Source organism: Loxodonta africana, chromosome 7, assembly GCF_030014295.1.
Source record: "Loxodonta africana isolate mLoxAfr1 chromosome 7, mLoxAfr1.hap2, whole genome shotgun sequence".
NCBI classification, from domain to species: Eukaryota; Metazoa; Chordata; class Mammalia; order Proboscidea; family Elephantidae; genus Loxodonta; species Loxodonta africana.
In genome coordinates, this window is record NC_087348.1 from 92,271,918 (window position 1) to 92,297,903 (window position 25,986).

A 25,986-nucleotide genomic window follows, 5' to 3' on the forward strand; every position below is an offset into this window, starting at 1 on the left:
AAATTCAAGCTCAGTGACTTGCCTGAGGTCTCATAGTCAAAAAAGTGGTAAAGCTCCAACTAGAACCCAGGTCTGCCTAACTCCAGGCCCTTTCTGCTGCCCCATACCACCTCTCGCTCACATTCACATCTTTAAGGCCCATGTGGATTAAAAGGTGAGGAAATGATGGGGGTAGCTGTTGCCTGGGCCAGAGAAAGCGTGACGAAGGTGGGCAGTGAATTCAAAAGCTAGGAGAGGGAGCCTTAACAGTCCAAGCAGGAAGGCTGATGTAACCCTAGGGCTGGGGGCCTTCAGAAACAGGAGCCAGAAACGGAAAGAGGATCAAACATGCAGGCCTGGCTGACGCAGCAACAGGAGCTCAGGGAGCATGACTGGGAAGGGGCTGCTGTCTGCTCCCGCTGGCTTTTAACTATTATCTTTTAGCTTGTTTTGTTTTTTCACTTGATAATTGTAGATTTCCATGCAGTTGTAAGAAATAATACAGAGAGACCCCTTGTACATTTTTCCCAGTATTCTCCAATGGTAACATTTTACAAAGCCATACTATAACATCACAACCAAGATACTAACACTGATACAACCCACCTATCTTATTCAGATTTCCCTAGTTTTACCTGTGTTTGTGCATGTGTATTAAGTTCTATACAGTTTATGACCTGCGTAGGTTCACGTATCCACCATCACAGTCAAGACACTGAACAGCCCCTACACCACAAGAATCCCTCGTGTTGCCCTTTTATGACCACAACGACCTCCCCTCTGACCCTCCCAATCTCCAGCAATTACCCATCTGTTCTCCATTTCTGGAAACCCTGGTGGTGTAGTGGTTAAGACCTATGGCTGCTAACCAAAAGGTTGGCAGTTTGAATCCACAAGGTGCTCCTTGGAAACCCTATGGGGCAGTTCTAGTCTGTCCTATAGGGCTGCTATGAGTCAGAATCGACTCGATGGCAATGGGTTTGATTTGGTTTGGGTTTTCCTCCATTTCTAAAATTTGACATTTCAAAATTGTTATATAGATGGAATCATATAGTATGTAACCTTCTGGGATTGGCTTTTTTTCACTCAGCATCATTTCCTGGAGATTCACCCAAGTTGCTGTGTGTATCAATAGATCATTCCTTTTTATTGCTGCATAGTATTCCATGGTATGGATATACCACAGTGTAACTATTCCCTGTAGAAGGACATCGGGTAGATTCCAATTTTTGGCTATTACAAATAAAGCTGATGTGAACGTCCATGTACAGGTTTCTGCATGACCGTAAGTTTTCACTTCTTTGGGATAAATGCCCAGAAGTACAACTGCTGATTGTCTAGTCGTTGCATATTTACTTTTTGGCTTCTCCTCCAAAAAAAATCTCATTGCCATCGAGTCGATTTTGACTCACAGGGACTCTATAGGACAGAGTAGAACTGTCCCATAAGGCTTCCAAGGAGTGGCTGGTGGATTTGTAGTGCCGATCTTTTGATTAGCAGCTGAGCTCTTAACCACTGTACCACCAGGGCTCTGGTTTTAGCTCCCAGTTACTTTTATTTCTGCATCCCCGAAGTGCCTGACAGGTGCTGGGCCTGGCTTCTGACATACAGTCAACCTTCAACCCATGGCACTTTGGATTCTGTTCCCACTGCTCTTCAGAAACTGTTCTTACCCAGGCGACCTGTCTTCACATACTGGCCCACTCCTTCCTCTTTAAAGCATTCTCTTTCCTAGACTTCACTCTCCCTCAGTCTATCTGCAGTCCCTTTTCCTTGGCCTGTGCCTTAAAACATTAATGTTCCCGGATTTCTGACCTAGATCCATTTCTTCTTATCCTAGCTACTCGAAGCAATATCATCACCCTCTTCTATGGATTTTCTGCTGATATCCCTAGTTTTAATCTCTAGCTGTCTTAATAATCTAACGCTGCAATAACAGAAATACCACAAGAGGATGGCTTTAACAAACAAGTTTATTCTCTCACAGTTTAGGAATCTAGAAGTCCGAATTCTGGGCACCAGCTCCAGGAGAAGGCTCTCTCTCTGTCGGCCCTGGGGGAATGTTGTTGTCATCAATCTTCCCCTGGTCAAGGAGCTTCTCAGTGCAGGGACCCTGGGTCCAAGGACACGCTCTGCTCCTGGCCCTTCTTACTTGGTGGTATGAGGTCCCTCTCCTCTCTGCTCAATTCTCTCTTTTATATCTCCAAAGAGATTGACTCAAGATACTGCCTAATCATTTAGATTGAGTCCTGCCTCATTAATACAACTGCCTCTAATCCTGCCTCATTAGTACCATAGAGGTTAGGATTTACAACACATGGGACAACCACATCAGATCACAAAACGGTGGACAACCACATAATACCGGAAATCATGGCCTAGCCAAGTTGACACATATTTTGGGGGGACATAATTCAATCCATGACACCAGCCCTCTCATCCGAGCTTTGTACCTCTGGGTCCAGCTTCCCCCTAGACAGCCTCACTTAGATGCTCCGTGGATATCTCAAATGCATGTGTTCAATACTGAATTCATCATCTTCTCCCCAAATCTGCTTCTCCTCCTCAATTCTCTACCATCCATGTCCTGTCAATTCTCTCTTAGAAATATCTCTTGAATACCCATGATCAATCTTTCCATTCAAGTCTCATGCCTGCCTGTTTGAACTGCTGTCACAGCCTCTTAATTGGCCTTTTTCCTCTTCCTCTCCAATTTGTTGAATGAATGAATGAAGTGTTATCAAAAGAAGCCTTAAGAGTAGAATCAACAACTTCCCTTGCCAAGTACTGCAGTCAACAGTCCCTCAAGGTACACAAAGATCATCACTGTATGTAACTGAAATCTGCTACAGTACCCCTGAAGTCAGGAATATTTCAAATTTGGATTTAGAAAGGATATATAGTCATTCATTCATTGATTCATTCACATACTCATAAATTTCTTTAACTTACACTTATGGACCAGGTACTGGGAAAACAAGAACATATCCTTACCCTCAAGGTGTTTATAGTCTCGTGGAGGAGGTGAACACACAGCACGCGGAGGAACAAATACTATAACAGAGGCAGGTACAAAGCTTGGTGGGTATCACCCACTCTGGGGTGGAGGTGGGGTAGATTCAGAGAAGATAGTGTTTAAGCTAAACCATGAAGAACAGAGAGGGAATTTGCCTTGTTCTTAACTACTGTGAGGGAGAGAGAGTAACAGGGAGAAATACCATCTCTTTGTGGCCAGATCTGTAATATATTTAAAAACCTTTGGCAGCCATGTTTCCCATCAAGTGCCTCAGAGAGCCATGCAGGCAACTCACCTATAAAGAAAAACGTGGCGAGTCACACAGAGCAGCAGATCTGAAAGCTGAGAAACAGGGCATCCAGGCTGCCCCACATTATGTCCCTAAGGCATGGGTTTGAGATCCCCCAATATCCTTATAAAAAATTCTCCTTTTGGGCATACTCTAACACTGGTGGACTTCTACAGGTTATAACCATGACAGTTCTGACTAAAAAAGAGACAAGTTAGAAATGGTGTCAGAAAGAGCCTTGGCAGCAGGGTAGGGGAATAGGGTTGAAGACCAAAGACCAGAGACAGTTAACAGAGGAGGAAGGAAGCCTTTAGGTCATAGTATTCCAAGGTTACAGATAACTCCTCCTTTTCCTGGAATGACCAACTTTCATACACTGAATTTTTAATCTCTGTCTGAGGTCAATTATAGGAGGGTGCAGAGCAGCCCTGCTGATTCATAATTAATTAGCCAATCTTTTTTTTTTTTAAAAAAAAAAAACTCCAGTGAAATATGAAACAGCTGAGAAATAAGCCTTTGGAAAATTCCTCTTGAGCCCCTTAATGGAGAAGCCGGCTCTGTTCCTGTCTCTTGTGACAAGTTACACTGCTTTTTCTTTTTAAAGTTCCATCCTAATTATAACATATAAGAGTTTTCTTTTGTCTCTAAAATCTATGTCTTAAAATAGGGGGGCAGTCAATAGGCAGGTGAGGAGGACAAGATGTCAGGCTTCAGAGCAAAGCATCAGGCTCTCCTACTGAGCTCTTCCCATGGCGGTTTTAGGGGACGAGCGCTTTGAAGAGGCAGGAGTCTGTCAGTAGTGAAGAAGCCCAAGTTTCTACCTGTTCAGAGAGGTGCTATTTTTATATCTCCTTTTGCCAAAACAAATTTACACTTTTTAAAACCTGACAGGTTTTACTTCATTTTTTAGAAGTCAAGAGCATGCCCCAGTGGTTGGATTCAGGAATGGGGAGTCATGTGCCGTATTAGAAAAAGCATGGGCGTGGGGATCAGGCCTGGGCTCTGGTACCAGTGCTGCTGCTGCTTTGCTTGCTGTGTGACTTCTGGATGGTGCTGAGCATCTCTGGGCCCAGTTTCTCTATCTGAAGGGCGGGGGGGGGGCAGGGAGGTGGCGGGGGAGGTGGGGGGCAGCTTCTTTTAGCTTTACATTGTAAGACTTTGGATTAGACTAAAAAACAATGCTCAGTAGACTAAACCAAGGGCTGCAGCAAACTTAACAAACTCTAAATGTCAGTTCAAATGTCAGATCAGCTTCTATGCTAAGATACAGAAAACCCACTGTGCAAACAAAGGGTGAGGGAGACATGGCTTAACAGCTTGCTTGTGTAAAAAGAGGACTTATGATGTGGCTGATAAAAAGCTAGTGCTCTTTTAGATGACATTATTAGGAACACAATGCTTAGAAAAAAAGAGCTAACAATCTCTCTCCACTGTATACTGGTCAAGCCTGAGAGAGCGGACTTGTGTGGTCCAAGGGGGAAAGGGAATAAGCCTAATGGGAAAGTCAAAGTATCAAATTTCAGCTCAAAATAAGTAAAAATGGAGTGAATCAAATATGATTCCTCTAGCTCACCCAGAGAGAGCTAATTGTGTGATCCAAGGCCTAGAAGTGAGAGATACAAATAGTTCAGAATAGATAAGGTATATCATGGAAGGGAAAAAACTGAAGAGAAAGGAGAATAAAGCAATAGACAGACTCAGGTCATGCAAAGCTTTGTGAGCAATGTTAATGGGTTTTATCTTTACCACACTGAGAAGTTGCAGGGCAGGGATACAATCAGAATGACTGTTGATCAAAAGCCACTGTGAAGAAAGTACAAGGGCAAGCCACAGTCTTGATGAAGGTATTTGCAACATACGCAACCAACAAAAGGCTGTATCCAGAATATATAAAGGACTCCAGCAAATAAAAACAAACAAAACACAGACAAGTCAATTAAAAAATGGGCAAAAGACTTGAACAGGCACTTCACAAAACAGGATATGCAAATGACCTGTAAACACATAAAAGGTGCTCAACTTTATTAGCAATCAGGGAAATGCAAATTAAAACCACAGTGATACACAAATACATACCCACCAGAGTAGCTGAGTAGCTAACATTTATAAAGACCAACAATATCAAGTGCTGATGAAAATGTGGAGTAACAAGACCTCTCATCTACTGCTGGCAGGAATGCATATTTGTAACACAAGCATTCTGGGAAACTGTTTGGCATTATCTACTAAAGCCAAACACACCATATCACCAAGAAATTCCACTCCTAGGTATATACCAAACAGAAACATTTCCAATGTGTACCAAGCAACATGTAGAAGAATGTTACAACAGCATTTTTCATATAGACAGAAACTGGAAATAATGCCAATATCATAAATAGAATAGATAAATGATGGTAGTATAGTCATACTATAGGATATTATTCAGGAGGAAAATGAATGAACTTCTGCCGTATGTAACAACATGAATAAATATCACATACAATGTGGAGTAAAAAAGTCAGACAAAATAATACACACTATATGATTTTATTTACATATAGTTCAAAAGGAGAAAATGTAAAATAGTGTTAAAAGTCAAGTTACCTGTGTTAGTTTATTAGGGTTACCTTAACAATCTATCACAAATTGGGTGGCTTGTAATAAAAGAAATTTAGGGTCTCACAGTTCTGGAGGCTAGGAGTCCAAAATCAGGCTGTCAGCCATGTTGATTCCTTCTGGGACTCTGCAGAAGAATCTACTCCATGCTTCTCTTCTAGCTACTGGTAGCCCCAGGTGTTCCTTGGCTTGAAGCTATAGCATAACTACCTCATCACATGATATTCTTCCTCTGTATCTCTGTATCTCTTCTCTTTTTTAAGAACATCACTCAGAATGGATTAGAACCCACCCTACTCCAGTATGACCTTGGTATTTAACTGATCATGTCTTCAAAGATCCTATTTCCAAACAAGATCATGTTCACAGGTACCAGAAGTTAGGACTTCAACATAACTTTTTGAGGGACATAATTCAATCCATAACATTATCCTTAGGAACACAGGAGAGGACAGTGACTGGGAGATGGCATAAGTGAGGGTTGCTGCTGGGTTATAAGCAGTGTTCTGTTTTTCTTTTCCTAGGAGATGGTTTTACATGTGCTAGGTTGGTGACAAGTGATTTTACTGTATATTTTTGGTTTCTGCACCTTTCTATATGTGTTACAATTAACACAAGCTATGAGTCGGAATCCACTTGATGGCAATGGGTTTGGTTTTGGTTTTGGTTATGCAAATAAAAATTGAGAGCCTTAATCACCATGACACTTTCACTAAAGAAAATTCAGCCACAAGAAAAGTTAGGAAGAAGCTATGAGACACAAGAAGAAATAAAGAACAATGAAAGTGTCCATATATTTAAATCAACACTGACTGCATAAAAAAATAATAATGTCTTGGGTTAAAATAAAAAGACAGAATTAAAGTACACCATAATAGCATATGCCTCATATGCATGCAAAAGCTGGACAATTAATAAGGAAGACTGAAGAAGAACTGACGCCTCAGAATTGCGGTGTTGGAGAAAAATACTGAATATACCACGGACTGCCAAAAGAGTGACCAAATCTGTCTTGCACGAAGTAGAACCAGAATGCTCCTTAGAAGCACGAATGGCGAGACTATGTCTCACATATTTTGGACATGTTATCAGGAGGGATCAGTCCCTGGAGAAGAACAACATGCTTGATAAAGTAGAGAGCCAGGGAAAAAGAGGACGACCCTCAATGAAATGGACTGACACAGTGACGCAACAATGGGCTCAAGCATAACAACGATTGTGAGGATGGCTCAGGCGGGACAGCGTTTCCTTCTGTTGTACACAGGAACTGGCTCTACTGCATCCAATGAGAACAACAACACAACAGCATATAAGTCAGGAGTAGGGAGTACACAGAATTAAAGTTTTCTTACGGGCTTAATCCTGTCATCAAAATAATCAGTGATGATATATGAGATTTGAACAACATAATTAATAAACATGGCCTAGTAGACACACTGGAGCCAAAATTCAATAATACTCATTATTTTCAAGCACTTTTATAGCATTTACAAAAATCAACTATAAACTGGACCACAAAGTCCAGCAAATTTCAAAGGATTGAAATCAGAGCATATTTACTGACATTGCCATTAAGCCAAAAATCAATAACATAACTTAAAAAATCCTAGATGTTTGGAAATTAAGAAACATATTTCTAACAAACCCTTAGAAATTAAAAAAAAAAAAATTTAACTGAATTAAAAAAAACACTGCACATGAAAAGTTGTGGGATAAAACTAAAGCAGTAGTTAGAGGGAAAGCCACATCTTAAATGGAAAATCATATCCTTTATTAGAAAAGACAGAAATTTAATGAGCCAAGCATCTATTCTAGAAGTTGGAAGAACAGCAAAAAAACTCAATCAAGTAGAAAATAAATTTAAGAGCATTAATTAGTGAAAAAAAAAAAATATATATATATATACAAAGAGTGCTCCTCTTAGAAGTTCCATGTGCATTAGTGAAAATAATAAAAGCAGGACCATGAAGGACTTAGATCCTTCAGGGATGAAGGTGAGCACCCCACACCAGTTAAAGAACCTTGACCAGCCAAGGTACTGGATGAGGGCAAAGGCAACATTAAATAGGAAATGGAAGAAGGATTTATAAATATTCATTATGGCCTCCTGACCAGTTAAGATGATTGTAGCAATTCTGTATATTTTCATGTCCAATTTCATCCTTGCTTGTTTCATGTGGGTATGTGTCTGTTTCATGTGTGTGTGTGTGTAAACTGTGTGTGGTGATTGCCTTCACAGCTTTTTCGGTTATAAAACGTCCAGGTGGGACTGTGACTACTTTAGAAGGGAAAATAACATCATCTAGAGTGGTGGCATAGTGGTTAAGTGCTACAGCTGCTAACCAAAGGGTTGGCAGTTCAAATCCGCCAGGCGTTTCTTAGAAGCTCTATGAGGCAGTTCTACTCTGTCCTATAGGGTCACTATGAGTAGGATTTGACTTGACGGCACTGGGTTTGTTTGTTTTGGTTAGAGGTCTACATAGTGACTGACGGAATTATGTCTCATCCCTTTTTGGAAGAGGATGAAAGTGCCGTCATTGTTAGTGGAAACGCTGTTTCATGTTAGACAAAAGCATGTTGTAGTTGCTATGTTGTATGGAAATTAAATATGGAGAGAAGGAAGAGTAGGTGTTCAGTTTCCAAGGGTTAGATGGTGTCAGTCATTTGCCTATTAGCTCTTGGCTTTCACTTCTTCCCTTTATGCTCAACTATGTACTGCAGGGGACTGGAGTCTTGCCTCCAAACTACACTTTCCAGACTGCTTTTCCAACTGACTTATAGTTAGAGACTGTAACTGGGAGGGACTGGAATAGATTGGAAAGCCTGAGGAGGGAAAGAAGCAACTCTTGCAGCTTTTGGTTTCTGACAGTGCTCCTGGCCAGCAACAGTGACAGCGCAGCGGCAACAACAATGCAGCAAAGGCAGTACTGACATGGCAGCGGCAACTATGTCGGCTGGGGTTCCAGCCCCGGGTGAGGCAGCACATCTTCAGCAGATTTAGAAGCACAGCAACAACCTCTCTAAAAGCTCAGCAGCACATGCAGGCTCGTGAGCTCCAGTCCAGCAGTGTTACCAGCTTCTGACTGCTGAGTGTCAACCCTCCTCCTTTTCTGCTCTTCCCATATCTTTCTTCTCCTTTTTGCCCTTCCAGCCCTTCCATGTAACCAATTCCCTTGTTTTATTATTGGTAATATTTTAGATAAAATACAGGCACTCCAGTTATGATTTTTTTTTTTAAAGAATCTTTTTCATTTAAAGGTACATACTGGCATATTTAAAGGAGAAATTATATGACGACATTCTTCTTAAAAATAATCTAGGGTGGGGTTGGGTGGGGGTATAACTCCCATCTATTTGCACTATCTTGAGTAGTTTTTATATTCCTGACTAGACCCTGATACATATGTTTGTCATGGAGAAAGAGAGCCTGCCTAAGAACAAAGCTAGCCCTGAGGAAACAGACGTGTGCGTGTATCAGAGTGCATGACAGACATAGAGGCTGCACTCATGCCCAAGAAATAGACAGAGATGCCATGGAGCCCTGATAACACCCTCTGTACCTCTATCCCCCACAGTGAATCCTGCAGATCCACCTCAGGACTTGTAAGATACATGAGCCAATAACCTCCCTTTTGGTGTAAGCTAGCTTGAACTGGATTTCAATCCGAAGAGTCCTGACTAATGAAACCCCTCACATGATGACTGCTATTACCCCAGTCCCTTTGAGCAACTGAGCAACCACCAACTACTGGATCCTAATCAAGGTGCTGCAGATTGAAGATGAGTAAGCCAGCCCTTGCCTTCAAGGGGCTCACAATCTACTTGGGGAGATTTTACACACACACAGATACACACACATGAAATAAGTCAGAGTAGAACACACTAAGTACCTAAACTAACCGGGGAAACATTAAACTCAACAGATGCTCATAGGAAGGAGGAACAAATCTAGAGTAAAGCAGTCACGAGGTTTCGCGAAGGGGGAGTAGTCTGGCAAGAGCAAGACCCACAATTTACAAGTGACCAATCAGTGCAAGGTTATGATTTGCCAGGCACCTGGGTGTCTCCTAATAGCACAGAGGAAAGTAGGATGCCCACTGGAGGTCTCCTGGTCCTTTGGGGCCCTGCTCCTGTGGTTGCCTTTTCTGGGCCCTTCAGGAGGTGGCCTTCTCCCTGCTCTGAGCACACACAGCCTATCTTTACAGCACTTCCCAGCTTCTTTAGGCTATTTCCTCAGGTACTTGCACACTCAGACAAAGGCTCACGTGAAAACACATGGGATGGATTCAAGGATGCAGAACTTACTGCTCTGTGACAGCCAAATTGGAAGGAAGGGAGGTGAGCCCATTTCCTGTGAGGAGCAGGACACGGAGATGTGGCAGAATCCCCAGATCACAAATGGCCTCCCCAGTCAGGCTGTTGAAGGAAAGGTCCAGGAACTTCCACGTAAAAAAAAAAACAACAAGGCGGGAGGGTGTGAGAAACACAGAAGCACTACATGTAACAGTGATGGTCATACATAAAGTGGGAGCTAGCCTTTCTTTTTTTTTTTTTAACCTCCTGGGGTGCCTCCTCACCACCAGTATAAAGCCTTCCTGACTCTCTGGATTAACATTCAAGGCTTACTACAGTCAGTTCCCAATCTTTTTTCCAGCCGCAGATCCCACTGCAAACCATTGTTTATTCTGTGGTGCTGGCCACGTTGACCTCTCTTCATTCTTTCACCCATCCCACCTACTGACTTTGGCTCATGCTTTTCACTCAAGCAGGAGTGCCAGTCTTCTTTTTTTTTTCAACCATAAAAAAGAAAAAAAAAGATGACACATGAAAATTATATGAAATTCAAATTCCAGTTTTGTAAAGTTTTTTTGGAACACAGCCATACTGTCTATGGCTACTTTCAAAGGAGCCCTGGTGGTGCAGTGGTTAAGTACTCGGCTGCTAACCAAAAGGTTGAGGGTTCTAACCCACCAGCCACTCCTCAGGAGAAAGATACGGCAGTTTGTTTCTGTAAGATTTACAGCCTTGGGAACTCAATGGGACAGTTCTACTTTGTTCTACAGGGTGGCTATGAGCTGGAATTGATTCGACGGCAACAAGTTTTTTAATGGCTACTTTCCTTCTACTACAGCAGAGTGGGCTAGTTATGACAGAGACCGTATGGCCCATAGCCTAAAATATTTACCGTCTGGTATCTTACGTAACATTTGCCAACCCCCGTTCTAGCTGCTTTGGCTATTTAACGTTGGATTCAAATTTGCTTTCCATAGAATTAAGGGCAGCTCAAAGAAATGAATAATCTTAGAATCACTTCAGAGCTGGCCCAGAATTTATAGATGGTGAACTTAAGTCCCAGAGAAGGTAAGTTATTTGGCCAAGAAGACATAGCAGGGTATCGGCAGGACTAAGGCTAAAAACAAGGTCTCCGAACTCCCAGGGCAGGGCCCAGCTGAACTTTTTACAGACCTGCACTCAGAGAATCGAATCATGGCAAAGTTAAGTTTTTCAAAATTGGCTTCTGAAGAATTCTACTGTGGGCTTTCCTGGCAATACTGTTTATTTTGTGGCAGCCTTTCTGGCAGACAAGGACAGAAGATTCCCAATCTGGCTACTACATCTGCTAAGTTTTTTTTTTTTTTCTAGATTCACAAAAGGGAGCCTTGGTGGTGCAGTGGTTAAGTGTTCGGCTGCTACCCAAAACGTTGACAGTTTGAATCCACCAGCTGCTCCTTGGAAACCCTGTGAGGCAAATCTACTCTGTCCCACAGGGTCACTATGAGTCGGAACTGACTTGACGGAAATAGGTTTGGACTTTTTGGTTTTAGATTCACAAAAATTCTTCTTTCACTCATTTACAGACAGTAACACATTGTTTCAGTGATTAGGGAACTTAAGAATTAACAATGTCTCATTGATAATGCATAGCCATGCCAAGTTTTATTACACAACAAAGTATTCATTACTGTGGGCTGCAAATTCAGGACACTTGACAGGTTTATGCATTTTCTTAGAGAGAGCCCTTGCAAATCACAGAGATGAAAATTAATGACTGGCCAGATTTCCTCTTCTCATTTACATTCTGCTTCTTGACTTTAGTCTCTCTTATTTAAATAAATTCCCTTGGGTGAAGCTGGATAAAAATCTCTCTCAGATGTTATCAAACTAACTCCAAAAAAGTCAATCGTGATCACCCAGTAGCTCCAAACTAGTCAGTTGTAGGGTCAGGGCCTGAGTCCTGGACCCTCCCCATGGCCCGCTGGCATTTGAAATTGGAGTTTGAGATGTGAGGGAGGGGGCATACAATGCCTGGCACAATGCATGGCCCAGAGTAGGAGCTCAATAACTATGTTCTGAAAAAGTAAAAAACGAAACAAAACGAAAACCAAATAAATGGAAATTCTGAAGAACCAATCAGCCCTGGTGGTCAGGGAAATAGCTCCCTGTTATCTCTACAGCATCTACAACCTGTTTCCACTCAACAACATACTAAAACTTAGTTAAAATGTTTTTTAACATAGCACAAAATTACATCAGTTGTTTTAAGTTTCCTTTCTATTTTATGGGACTTTCAAGAATTTTGCTTCTTGGAAAAGTCTGAGAGCCACTTTTGTCCTGTTGTTAGGTGCTGTGGAGCCCCTTCCTATTCATAGTGACCCTATGTGCAACAGAATGAAACACTGCCCAGTCCTGTGCCATCCTCACAATCGTTGCTATGTTTGAGCCCACTGTTGCAGCCCTTGCATCAATCCATCTCATTGAAGGTCTTCTTTTTCACTGACTCCTCCACTTTACCAAGCATGATATCCTTCTCCAGTAATGGTCCCTCTTGTTAACATGTCCAAAGTACGTGAGAAAAGTCTCACCATCCTCGCTTCTAAGAAGGAGCATTCTGGCTGTACTTCTTCCAAGAAAGATTTGTTCATTCTCCTGGCAGTTCATGGTATATTCACTATTCTTCACCAACACCATAATTCAAAGGCATCAATTCTTCTTCAGTCTTCCTTATCCATTGTCCAGCTTTTGCATGCATATGAGGCGAATGAAAATACCATGGCTCAGGTCAGGCACACCTTAGTCCTCAAAGTGACATCTTTGTTTTTTAACACGTTAAAAAGGTCTTTCGTGAGACCAGAAGAACTAGATGGTGCCTGCCCTGACAGGAAGCACAACAGAGAACCCGAGGGAGCAGGAGATCAGTGGGATGCAGACCCCAAATTCTCATAAAAAGACCAGATTTAATGATCTGACTGAGACTAGAGGAGTCCCGGCGGTCATGGTCCCCAAACCTTCTGTTGGCCCAGGACAGAAACCATTCCCAAAGACAACTCATCAGACATGGAAGGGACTGGACAATGGGTAGGAGAGAGATGCTGATGAACAGTGAGCTACTTGTACCAGGTGGACACTTGAGACTGTGTTGGCATCTCCTGTCTGGAAGGGAGATTGGAGGGTAGAGAGGGTTAGAAACTGGCAAAATTGTCACGAAAGGAGAGACTGGAAGGGCTGACTCATTAGGGGGAGGGTAAGTGGGAGTATGGAGTAAGGTGTATATAAGCTTATATGTGACAGACTGACTTGATTTGTAAACCTTCACTTAAAGCTCAGTAAAAATTATGAAAAAAAAAAAGGGACAATAAAAAAAAAAGGTCTTTCGCAGCAGATTTGCCCAGTGCGATGCATGATCTGATTTCTTGACTGCTGCTTCCATGGGTGTTGATTGTGGATCCAAGTGAAATGAAATCCTCGACAACTTCAATATTTTCTGTTTATCATGATGTTGCTTATTGGTCCAGTTTTGAGGACTTTTGTTATCTTTATGTTGAGGTGTAATCCATACTGAAGGCTGCAGTCTTTCATCTTCATCAGTAAGTGCTTCTTGTCCTCTTTGCTTTTGGCAAGCAAGGTTGTGTCATCTGCATATCACAAGTTGTTAATGAGTCTTCCTCCAATCCTGATGCTGAGTTCTTCTTCATTTAGTCCAGCTTCTCAGATTATTTGCTCAGCATACAGATTGAACAAGTATGGTAAAAGGATATAACCCTGATACACACCTTTTCTGATTTTAAACCACACAGTATCCCCTTGTTCTGTTTGAATGATCACTGTTACCCTCAATGTGACTTGAAACCATGGAGATAAGGTATCATTACATTCAGTATAGGATGCTTTAAGAATGCAAGGACACATAATCCACTTCAGGAAGACTGCCATCTCAAGTGGTTAAAACTTCTGAAACTTTGGCATATAAAAGGCGTTAACTGAAAAATTGAGTCTTGCAGAAGGTCTCCCTCTCTGACAAGACCAGGTTAAGTGAGGCTTTTGTGAGACACGGATGACCCTTGGTGTTTGCTGATGAAATCATTTAAGTTACCAATACTATGAAGTCAACTTCAAGGCTCATGACATGCAGACATTTTGCTGAGGTCTGAATGTGAAACACGTCTACACTGAGGCCAGCGTGTGGGAAGAGTCCATCATTCTGTGAGCGAGCTTGGCCAAATGCCCACCCCCACGTCCTAGTCCAGCTCTGTTGTTTTCTACTCTCTACATGTGCAAGTGACTCACGGGTAGTGGCAAAAGTTTGTTCCTTTGTGAAAAGTGGACCCAAAGTGAGAGAAAAAACTTTCATAAAAGGTGAAGAGGTGATAAACTTGAAGTATAAAGACATCATGGAAAACGTACAACTGATGGGAAATTCAATTAGGAGAAAGTCAATAACCTAAACTTTTTAATATTCTCAAATCTGGGGCTTGGGAGACATCTGTGGATGTACAAATTTCATGTCTGCTGTAAAATTCGTAAGAGCCCTATTTTATTTTACATTCATATCTGGGCCTGCCCTATCCCAACCCACTAGAACCCATCTGTCTCACTCAGACCAGAACAGGTCTCTAGAATCAGTCCATAATGATTCTAATTCAGCTGGTCCAGTCTGCTGTACCTAGCTTTTTACCTCCAAACTCCTCAACTATCACTGGACCCTGATCTCCTCTCAAACTTTCCTTCCTATGACACTGTTTAAATTCACTTTTCTGCACAGACTCCTTGGAATATGATCTTCGGCATTTATCTTCCAGGACCACGTGCCATGGCCATGTTATTACCTGCTGTTGAGTCAGCCTCTGACTCATGACAACCCCATGCACGCCACGCACAAGAAGATCTAACTGTTGTGATACATAGGGTTTTCACTGGCTGATTTTTTGGATGGCTAGGTCTTTCTTCCTACTATGTCTTACTCTGGAAGCTCTGCCGAAACCTGTTTAGCATCATAGTAACATGCAAGTCTCCACTGCCAGAGAGGTAGTGGCTGCATTGGCCAAGGATAGAACCTTTGTCTCCTGCATGGAAGGTGAGAATTCTACCACTGAACCACCACTGCCCCTACTATGGCCACAGGCATGATATAGTCTCATCTACTTGCTGTCCCTGCTGTCACCACCAATGCTACCACCACCACCCATAGCCTCCGCCCCTCTACCTTCCCCAGAGGCCAGCCCTGAGGCAAGGGCCTAGCTGTAAAGGCTCAGAAAGTCCCCTCCAAACAGTTGTAATCACTAGATAACTCTACATCCATTCGTCACAGAACAGGTGGGCACCAAAAACTCCCTACCTCCAACTTACTTCCAAGCACTTAAAGTCTCCATATTTCACGTAGACTGTTTTGATGCCATTAAATGCGAGCTCCAATTCCTTTAGGGCTGGAAATGTGTGAAATGCCTCTACACAAGGAAGAGAAAGAGAATCTGCAGTTTGTAAACGACTTCAAAAAAGAAAGATATTACAAAAAAGAAAGATATTAACAAAGACCATTTACTGGGTTCCCCAGTTAGGCTAGACACTTCATAAGGTGCTTTACACACATGGCCTCTAATTCTCTCACAACCTTGAAAAATAGAAACTCCATTCTACAGCTGAGGAAACCAAGGCTCACCCAGGCTGAGCGATTTGCTGCAGGTGGCACTGCTGGTAAGTAGAAGAGCTAAGGATTGACTCTAAGTCGGCCAGACTCCAAAGCCCAGCTAAAATTTATTTTTATTATTTCTGATTATGAAAGTCAGTCATGTTTGCTACAAAAAAGTCAAACATCACAAAAAAGTTTGCTTTAATCCCAATATCCAGATGTAACCATTGAAAGTTTCATGTTTAATACTCTAGACTTTTTCTCATGTGTATGTTGAAACACATCCAGACTTTTTACAAAAATGGAATCATAGAATACACATTGTACTGTGACTTGCTTTTGTCTCTCAACAGTATGACTTAAAAGATGTTCCATGTCAAAACATACAGATACGCCTAAGGACTGAATTAAATTCTATAGTATAGACATACCCTAGTTTATTTAATCATTCCCCTATTGATGGAGTTTAGGCTATATGGATATGTTATAAGCAAACTTTTCCCCTTCTGCATGAGAACTGGACCTTGGGTTAAATTTCTAGCCCTGTTCCCCTGGCAACCTGAAATAAGCGATATGTTAACACTGTCATTAGGCAATATTGCTTGTGGTAAAAATGATCCCAAATTGGTAATTGCATCTGAACTGGGAAAAGCTATAAATGAACTATAAATACCTGAAACCCAAAACCAAACCCATTGACGTCAAGTCGATCCTGACTCATAGCGACCCTACAGGACAGAGTAGAGCTGCCTCATATAGTTTCCAAGGAGCGCCTGGTGGATTCGAATTGCCGACCTTTTGGTTAGCAGCTCATAGCACTTAACCACTACACCAACACGGTTTCCATAAATACTTGAAGGGGGTGTCAAAGCTTTGGGCTTCTCTGAAAGCAGTGATTCCTGTAACTGAACATGTCCCTTGTGGGAATTCTAGGAGCTATGCCTATGGAGTGTTACAAGGGATGTTGGCTCCTGTGGGGCATGAGGTTTCTAACCAGGGTGGCTCCTGCATCCACCCAATGAAGAGTCTCATTGCCTTTCACCTGAGCTGACACTAGGGGTGGGAGGAGGGGCAGAGAGTGGCTCTGGACAGCTACTTGAACCGCTGTGAGTACTCCACTGAAGAGGAAGTCCTGAGGCTGTCCTGCTGGCGTACTGTGTGGGGTTACTAAGAGCCTTCTAAGTGAATCTGGTAACAAGGGTGGTCTACAGTAGTCCTGTGAGTCAGAATGTTCAATGTTCAGCAGAGCCTAGTAAAAAGCCTGCTTGGTAGGTGTTCAGGATGGTTCCAACAAGCATCACTGTGCAGATATATGTCTGTAGAATAAATTTCTGGAAGTGGGACTACTATATTAAAGGCAATGACTATTTTAAATTTTAAGGGACATTGCCAAATTACCTTCCAAAGATGTTGCACCAATTCTTACTTCCACCTGTTGAATATGAGTGTATCTATTTCCCTTCCAATGCTGGCTGTCATCAGTCCTTTTCATTTTTGCCAAGTGTGACAGGCAGAAAATAGTACCTTGATGATGTTTTAATCATTAGTGAGGTTAAGCATCTTTTCATATGTCTTTTGGCCTTTAAGGAAGGAGTCCTGGTGGTGCCATGGTTAAGTGCTAGGCTACTAAATGAGAGGTTGGTGGTTCAAACTCTCCCAGCCGCTCTGTGGGAGAAAGACCTGGTGATCTGCTTCCGTACAGACTGCAGCCAAGAAAACTCTAGGGGGGCAGTTCTGCTCTGCCACATGCGGTCTCTATGAGTTGGAATTGACTCGATGGCACCCAACAACATAGATCTTTATATTTTAAGCCCATGCTCTAGACAGATCATACTGTCTCCTCAAGGGCAAGGACCTCATTATATGTTTTTAAAAAACACCCCTAAAGCTCAACACATTCAAAACTGAACTCATCCTATTTTCCCCCAAACCTACCTCTCCTCTAGTGCTCTCTGTGTCAGTGGAGATCCCCTTGGCTCCTTCTTCTCCCCATTCCCCACATTCCCATCAGTTACCAAGTCCTGCTATTTCTACCTCCTCCTGAACCTCTCTCTCCATCCCCTTCACTCCCACTGCTACAGCCCTGGTTCAGACCTCATCCTCCCTCCCCGGGATAACTGAAAGAGTCTCCCAGGTTTCCTGGCCTCCAGCTTCTCTCATAATCCATCCTCCTCACCGTCACCGCTGAGCTTCTCTATGTAAAAGCCTTCCATGGCTCCCTTTTGCCTGTAGGATCAAGTCCAAGTCACTCAAGGCCCTTGACGTATCTAGTCCCTGTCAACCTCTCTAGTTTCAATTCTCTCCCAAATAACAAAGCTTCCTTCACAAATAACAAAGCTCTTTTGACTCTCTGACTAGGTGTTGCTGCTTCACATCTGCGCCACCTGCCTGAAATGCCTTCTGACTGTCTAATTTCTGAGTCATTCCTATTTGTGCTTTAGGGCTAGGCTTAAGTGCTCCTCAGAAGTCTCTCCTGACACCCCGGCCTGGGTTGAAGGCCCACTTACGTGCTTGTGTAGCATTTTCTAATTCCCTCTATTGTTACACTTACCACATTCTGCTCTAACTGTCTGTATCTGTGCTCATCTCTCCCACCAAACTGTAAGCTCGCCAGAACACGAACCGAGCTCATGTCTAAAAGCCAACCATCACAGAGGCCTGACACCCAGCAGGGGGTGCTGTGGATCTGCTGAGAAAACCAACAGGCTTTATGTTCCTGTAGGAAACTTACTGGCTTAAACACATTTTTATACATCTATCTCAACTTTTTTTTTTATCTCAACTGAGTCTGCAAAGCACCCTGCAAGGGGAGGACAAGAAGAAGGGAATTATCCTCATGTTTTTATTTTTTACAGATAGAGAAGCAGCAGCTCAAAGAAAATGTTCTAAGTAGACAGTGCCAGGGCTAGAATCCAGCTCTTTGTGTTCTCCTGTACCAGCCTACTGTGTTCCAGAAAGGAAACGCGTGGTCAGTCCTGGATGCAGCAACAGGCAGATCCGATCACTAGTGAATGGCTGTGCCAAACAGGAGGCGGAAGGTAGCTTTCAGAAAGAAAACGCTTACCTAGAGGCAGCAGGTTTTCTGAGGCATTGATGTAAATAACGGAATGGAAATGCTTGAAGTCCTTTTCCTTAGCCTGTGGGAAGGTATTTTAGAGGAAACACAAGATTAGCTCTCTCCTGGAAGTCTTGCTGAAGCTCCAAAGCTGCTGTCAGAAGAAACAAAGACCTAAGGCAGCCATTTGTTGAGAGCTGCAAGGACTTTTGCTTCTTTTTTCTATTTGAAATATTTCAAATATACAGAAAAGTGTAGTGAATGATACTCTGAAGATCCGTGTAACCACTATCCAGCTTTAATGAATCTGAATATTTTGCTGTCTTTGCTTCAAATTTCTTTAAAGAAATAAGACATTAGAGCGAGCTAAACCCCCCACCCCATCCTATATGCAGAGCCCTGGTGGCGCTCTCAGAGCGTGACTGCTAACCAAAAGGTCACCAGTTCAAATCCACCACTGCTCCTTGGAAACCCTATGGGGCAGGTCTACTCTGTCCTATAGGTCACTATGAGTTGGAATTGACTTGATGGCAATAGGTTTGGTTTCTTTGGTTTGGATCCCACATGCATTCCTCCCCAATCCCATCCTTCTCCCTCTCTCCCTGTGGGTAACAACCATCCTGAATTGGTGATTATCATCCCCATACCGCGTTTGTACTTATATTACATATATGTGCCCACAAACCATAAACAGTATTATTTACATGCTTTAAAACTTTATATTAAATACAAGCATATTGTAGATATCATTCAACTCTCAACACATTTGAAATTTTCTTGTGTTGATACACATAGCTCTTTTGAGATTTACTTATGTTGCTATATGTAGGTCTAGTTCATCCATTTTAATTGCTCTATAGTACTTCATCATCCGAGTATACTACGAATTATCTATTCATTCCCTGTCGATGCATATTGTCTGTTTCCAATTTTTCATGATTATAAACAATGATGCAACGAACATTTCTGTACATGCCTCTTTACCCTAAGAGTTTCTCTAGTGATATACCTAGAAGGGGAATTGCTGGGTTGCAGGGAATGCACAGGAGTTCCTGGGTGGCGCAAACGGTTAAGCACTCAACTACTAGCTGAAAGGTTGGCGATACAAACCTACCCAGAGGTGCCTCGGAAGACAGGCTGGGCCATCTTCCAAGATGTCACAGACTTAGGAATGCTGTGGAGCAGTTCTACTCTGCACACATTATGAGTTGGAATCAGCTTGAAGGCAACTAACAACAGGGAATATACATCTTCGGTTTTATTAGATCAGGCCACATTGCTCGCTAGAGTAGTTAAATCAATTCACAGGCCTGCCCACAGTGTACGAGGATTCCAATTTCTTCAAATCCTTGCAGTATAAAATTACCATTTTTACCAACCTGATGACTGTGAAATAGCACCTCATTTGCATTTCCCTGATAACTTGTGAGGTTGAATTTTCCTGTACTTATTGGCCTTTTATGTTTACTCTTCTATGATCTAATATATTTGTGTTGGCTGCCTACTTTTCTGCCAGGTGGTTTATTATTTTTTTCTAATGCTTTGTTGGCATTCTTTTTTAAATAATTTTTATTGTGCTTTAAGTGAAAGTTTACAAATCAAGTCAGTCTCTCACACAAAAACCCATATACACCTTGCTACACACTCCCAATTACTCTCCCCCTAATGAGACAGCCTGCTCTCTCCCTCCACTCTCTCTTTTCATGTCTTTTTCACCAGCTTCTAACCCCCTCCACCCTCTCATCTCCCCTCCAGGCAGGAGATGCCAACATAGTTTCAAGTGTCCACCTGATCCAAGAAGCTCACTCCTCACCAGCATCCCTCTCCAACCTATTGTCCAGTCCAATCCATGTCTGAAGAGTTGGCTTCGGGAATGGTTCCTGTCCTGGGCCAACAGAAGGTCTGGGGGCCATGACCACTGGGGTCCTTCCAGTCTCAGTCAGACCATTCAGTCTGGTCTTATGAGAATCTGGGGTCTGCATCCCACTGCTCTCCTGCTCCCTCAGGGGTTCTCTGTTGTGTTCCCTGTCAGGGCAGTCATCGGTTGTAGCTGGGCGCCATCTAGTTCTTCTGGTCTCAGGATGATGTAGTCTCTGGTTCCTGTGGCCCTTTCTGTCTCTTGGGCTCGTAATCATCTTGTGTCCTTGGTGTTCTTCATTCTCCTTTGATCCAGGGGGGTTGAGACCAACTGATGCATCTTAGATGGCTGCTTGCCAGCATTTAAGACCCCAGACGTTTGTTGGCATTCTTTAAATACTCTCAGTCTTAATCCTTTCTGGTTTATGAATTGCTAATATCTTCTCCTAGTCTACAGCTTATCATTTGTCTTTGTTTATGTTGCCTTTTGTTAAGCTAGATTTTTTAATTTTAATTAAGCTTTATAAACATTTTCTTTTATGGTTTAAGCTTTTGTGTCTTGTTTAAGAATTCATTCCTTCCCTGAAGGACTTCTTTAGTTACAAGGGCTAGGTCCTGAGGCCTGGGATGGGCCATATAGGCCTTAGGGCATTCTTACCCCCAAACTCGGTGCCACTTAGCAAAAGTGCTGCCTGTAATGACTCAGCCTACTTTTCATACAACAAATAGCTAACCTTATTTCACATTCCTTGGGTGCCTCCACATGTCCTTTTAACTTGATGGTGTTCACCACTTTCCCAGGGGGAAAGAATAGCATGGACGCTCCTAGACAGCAATCTCAACGCTAGCAAGCTCCCACTCATACTTTGGGGCTCGACTATGGTATTAGCCTCTCTGGGATGCTTCCCCTGAGTATAAGGCTGAGTTAGGGACCCATCCTCTGAGCTAATACAGCTCTCATGTTTCCCTCATGCACTGCATTAACTAGTCATTGTCTACTTATGTGTCTATTTCCATTTCTGTCTAAGCCCGTCCTCCTTCCTCCCCACTGGACTATGTGCTCCAGGGGGACAAGGGCAGTGTCTGAGCCACCTCTGTGCCCTCAGTAAATAGCACAGAGCCAGACTGGGCCTCAGTAATGTTGGTGTGCAGGTGTATGAGTGAGTCACTGAGTCAGTGAGTGGGTGAGTGCAGTAAGAATGGACAGGGGGCAGGCTGAGTTTTGGCCAGCCCATGTTGAGATCCTCAACAACTGCACTGAGAGAGACTCTTGATATCTTCTGCTTTGTCTTACAATTATACGTGAATTATATATTAACATCTCGGGGCATCAGTGTGCTGGCCTGTTCTTGAAGGCCTCTCAGCCCCAGATGACTACATTTCTATGGCTGACTTGTCCCTAAATGACTCAATTCTGAGAATACCCATTGCCGTCGAGTTGATTCTGACTTATAGAGACCCTATAGGACAGTGTAGAACTGCCCTATAGGGTTTCCGAGGAGCGGCTGGTGAATTCATACTGCCAACCTTTTGGTTATCCCCTGAGCTCTTAACCACTGTGCCTCCAGGGCCCTGATCTGAAAATATGAGGGCTAAATGAAGTGAAGCAGGCTGTTTCACCACTAATTTGGCCATCCTGTGGCTCATAACCCTACTCCATGGGACTGATTTATACAAGCAACCTCTTGGTATGCCATGGAAGTCCTACAAACCAGGAGAGTAGTTTTTATACAAAACATATGGCACAATATCCTGGCAAATAGTTTGCCACAAATTTGCCTCCAAGCTGCCTATCAGCCAATCCAAAGAAACATGATTCATTATATAAGTCACAATCCCTATGAGTTAAGGACAAACCAGCTTCTTGGGAGACCCGTAACCATTCCTGGCAATGAAATTTGAAAGAAAATTTTCTTATAGGCTCTTGTAATGGGAACTCAGTGTCCCATAGTCAATAATGCCCCAACAAAATTCTACTGCAAATTCAAAACCAATTTCATATGGCTATTTTCTTTAGTTCACTTCACATGGAGCAATAGTAATACCAAACTGCTAAATACTGTTTCTACTCAGCGAATCTTTGTCTAACCCTCCCTCTTCCCACATGAACAGATTTTTAGCCCCCAGGGACTCTAGAGTTGCAATGGACAAGCCAAAACAGCCAGGTTCCACCTCAGGTCCAACACACCCCAATAATATCTTTGCTGGTTGGCCTTACCTTGGAGAACTTCAGGCCACTCACATTAACGGTGCACAGGTCTGATGGCTTCCTCACACAGTGGTGCTTCAGCTGGAACATAGAACAGAGTCAGCTCTAGCTCTCAAAGCCCCAACAAAGTTTATATAATTTTCTAAGTCAACAAATGACTCTCCATTGAGGGCGGCAGCTTGGTATAATGGAAAGAGCATGGGCTTTGAGTTGCTCAGAACCAACTTGCCATTTCAGCTCTTCCATATCTTATTTTCCCATCTATAAAATGGGGAAAGTGATATGGACTTTACGAGGTTATTAGGAGAATTATCCTTCTACTGCTGTTTCTTTTCTATCTTTTCTGGGCCCCACTTTCTCTACCAGGCCCTTTAGAAAATCTGTGTTTCTGGGGCTTTATCTTCAATATCTTCTATTTTTGTTCTGTTTTCTCTCATTGGGCAATCTCATAAACAAAAACAGGGTCACAATTTGTTTGCTTGTTCATTTATTCATTCATTCATTCACCAAATATTTACTGAGCACTACTCTGGGTCATGTCCTGTGCTAAACACATAAACAAACTTTCTTCTAATCCTAACTAAACTCTTTGACATAGAGTTTATCCCCCCCCCTTTTTTTTTTAATTTTTATTGTGCTTTAAGTGAAAGTTTATCCCCCTTTTTTCAAGATAAAAAACCAAGGCTAAGTGCCCTGCCTTAGGTTCCACAGTTAATAAGTTATGTATCTATGGTTTGAATACAAATCTAATTACCAAGCTCTGTGCTCTTTCACCTACTATATATCACCTCTCAAAAGTAAAAACTAAGAAGGAACTCTCAACTTTGGAGCTTCTATTTCTGTGTACTCAAACCTCATTCCCTTTTCTGTCAATCATCTACTTATGATACCTATTATGTCTAGGCACTGAAGAGTATTGGGAAGACAATGCGGAATCAGCAGAAACACTCTATGCCTTCACAGAACTTACAATCTCACAAGAAGCCAAGTATTAAGCAAGTACTTATAAATACGATAAACATCTCAAAAGAAAAATTTAAGATGCTATGGGAGACAAAAATAGGCCATCCCAATCTCAGTATGAAAGTGAGGAAATATTTACTTGAGGAAGTAATATTTCATCTGACACCTAAGAGCTGAGAAGCGGTTGGTCGTGTGAAACTGAGTAGTAGGGGCTGTGAAGGTATTTCAGGCCACCGAGGCAAGAAAAAGCAGATGCCTTTGAGAGGATGAAAAACAAGGCTAGAAAGGCAGTTATCAGTTGTAGGTCCATGTTCGCTCTGTAAAGGTGTGGATTTTATTTCACAGCCAACAGAAAGCCATTCAGGTTTTTAGGCAGGGGGCTGATGGAATCAGATTGTGTTTTGTAAAACTACTACGTTTCATATGTATAGAAAGGGTAAGAAAAGAGAGGAAGGGGACAGACTAGTATATCGTACATGATTAATTACCTTCCTAACAGCCATTTCTCTACTTCTTCCTTGCTAAAGAACCCCAATTTTATTTACGTTTCTCCAAGTAGATAAGCCCTTCTGGAAAGTTTAAACCAGCTGCAAGGTCTACGTCTTGACATGTCTGAGCCAATCACAGAAGTCTCATTCCCTTTACCAATGACTGTTTGTACATGTGATATAAGTCTGACCAATGAGCCAATGGCTACTGGGAGCAGGAGGTGGACAGTTCTGGAAGCATTTTCTTACTTTTAAAAAGAGGCACAAGACTGTGAAAATCCCTGGATGTTATTCTCTATATGTGATGACGGGAACTGCTGCAGCCATCTCAGAATCATGCAGGCAATCATCCCAAGAAGACAAGTCAACATGCTGAGGATGGCAGAGCAGGAAAAATGGAGGAAACCCGGGGCTTGGCAAATGTCGTTAAATCAGCAAATTAACTTACCCTGGAATAACAATCCCTCTGGCATCTATTTATGTGAAATAATATATGTCTTTATTATCTCTGTTATCTGTGGCTAAAAGCATCCTAATTTGGTTCCCACTAGTGAGGAAGTTACTGAATTAGTCCAATAAATGATGGTGCCCCAGATTAGGGTGGTGTCAGTGGAGATGAGAAGACAGATTTGAGAACTATTTAATAAAAGTGTCAGCGCCTGAGGATGAGGGCAAGGGTCAAGGATAACCCCAGGTCACTAGCTTAGTGACTGAGTTGACAGTAGTGCCATCATAGAAACAGTAAACACTAGAAAGGAGGTATGTTTTGGGACTTGGTGTAGGGGCATCTCAGTAGTTCAATCTGAGATGCCAGTGAAACATTCAAGTGCGACTATCCAACAGGCAGGTGGAAGCACTATTACTCTGGAAAGCATTGCTGGCCATCAAGCGGCAACACGGTTAGCAAGCCATCTCTACTGTGGGAATGCATATGGCTTTGGAAACAATTAAAGGAAAAAGAACACTACGGAAGTGTTTCTGCCCCTCCTCAGTACTAAAGAAATAACAAGTAAACTGTTTTATTCCTCCTCACCCTCAATGAGAAGTGGACGGAATCATGAAATGAATTCCACAGGACTCTGCCAAAAGCTTACACTACCCACTTGGGGGTGAAATGAGACCAACTGCCTCCTTGAACTCTCTTTCAACATTTGATTTGTGCAGAAACCAATCTCTTGGGAACCATAAGCAGAGTCTGGGAACAAAATGGGCTGCCAGATAGTTTTTCTTAGGCAGCTATGAGAATTGAGCTGCACATTAATATTAATTTACAAAATATGTCTTTACAGAGCCATCAAGGCATTGCAGACAGCAAATGTGAAATTACCTGGCCAATCTCTAAGACAGGTACCCAGCCCTCCTCATAAAGTCTGCAACAGGCACTGGGTAACGTCTGATCAGCTACCCTGGCTTTCAGCCAGACGCTAAAAAGGAAAAAGGCTGTCAAAGATCAGACCTCCCCAATCCTGCCTGCTCTGAAGAGATCTCCCCAGGGCAAAGCAGAGCAGGAATGTCTACAATGTGCTAGGAGCTGGAATGGAATTTTTCAATTGACTGTTCCCACCCCCCAACTTAAGTTCAAGAGTTTTTACCTGGTATGGCTCTGAAGTCAGTAGACCAGGGTTCTA

General features: G+C 42.5%; 1 protein-coding gene across 3 annotated transcripts in view; it reads right to left on the reverse strand.

Annotated features, from left to right (window-relative positions):
• The window catches only part of XRRA1 (X-ray radiation resistance associated 1), a 58,992-nt gene that overhangs the window by 22,154 nt on the left and 10,852 nt on the right, over positions 1–25,986 (reverse strand). For all 3 annotated transcript variants that reach the window (XM_023538942.2, XM_010599580.3, XM_023538943.2), the window contains 4 exons: positions 22,917–22,988; positions 18,851–18,923; positions 15,507–15,604; positions 10,188–10,321 (listed from right to left, as the gene is read on the reverse strand). In XM_023538942.2, coding sequence (XP_023394710.1) covers positions 10,188–10,321; positions 15,507–15,604; positions 18,851–18,923; positions 22,917–22,988 — 377 coding nt within the window. The remainder of the gene's footprint in view (positions 1–10,187; positions 10,322–15,506; positions 15,605–18,850; positions 18,924–22,916; positions 22,989–25,986) is intronic.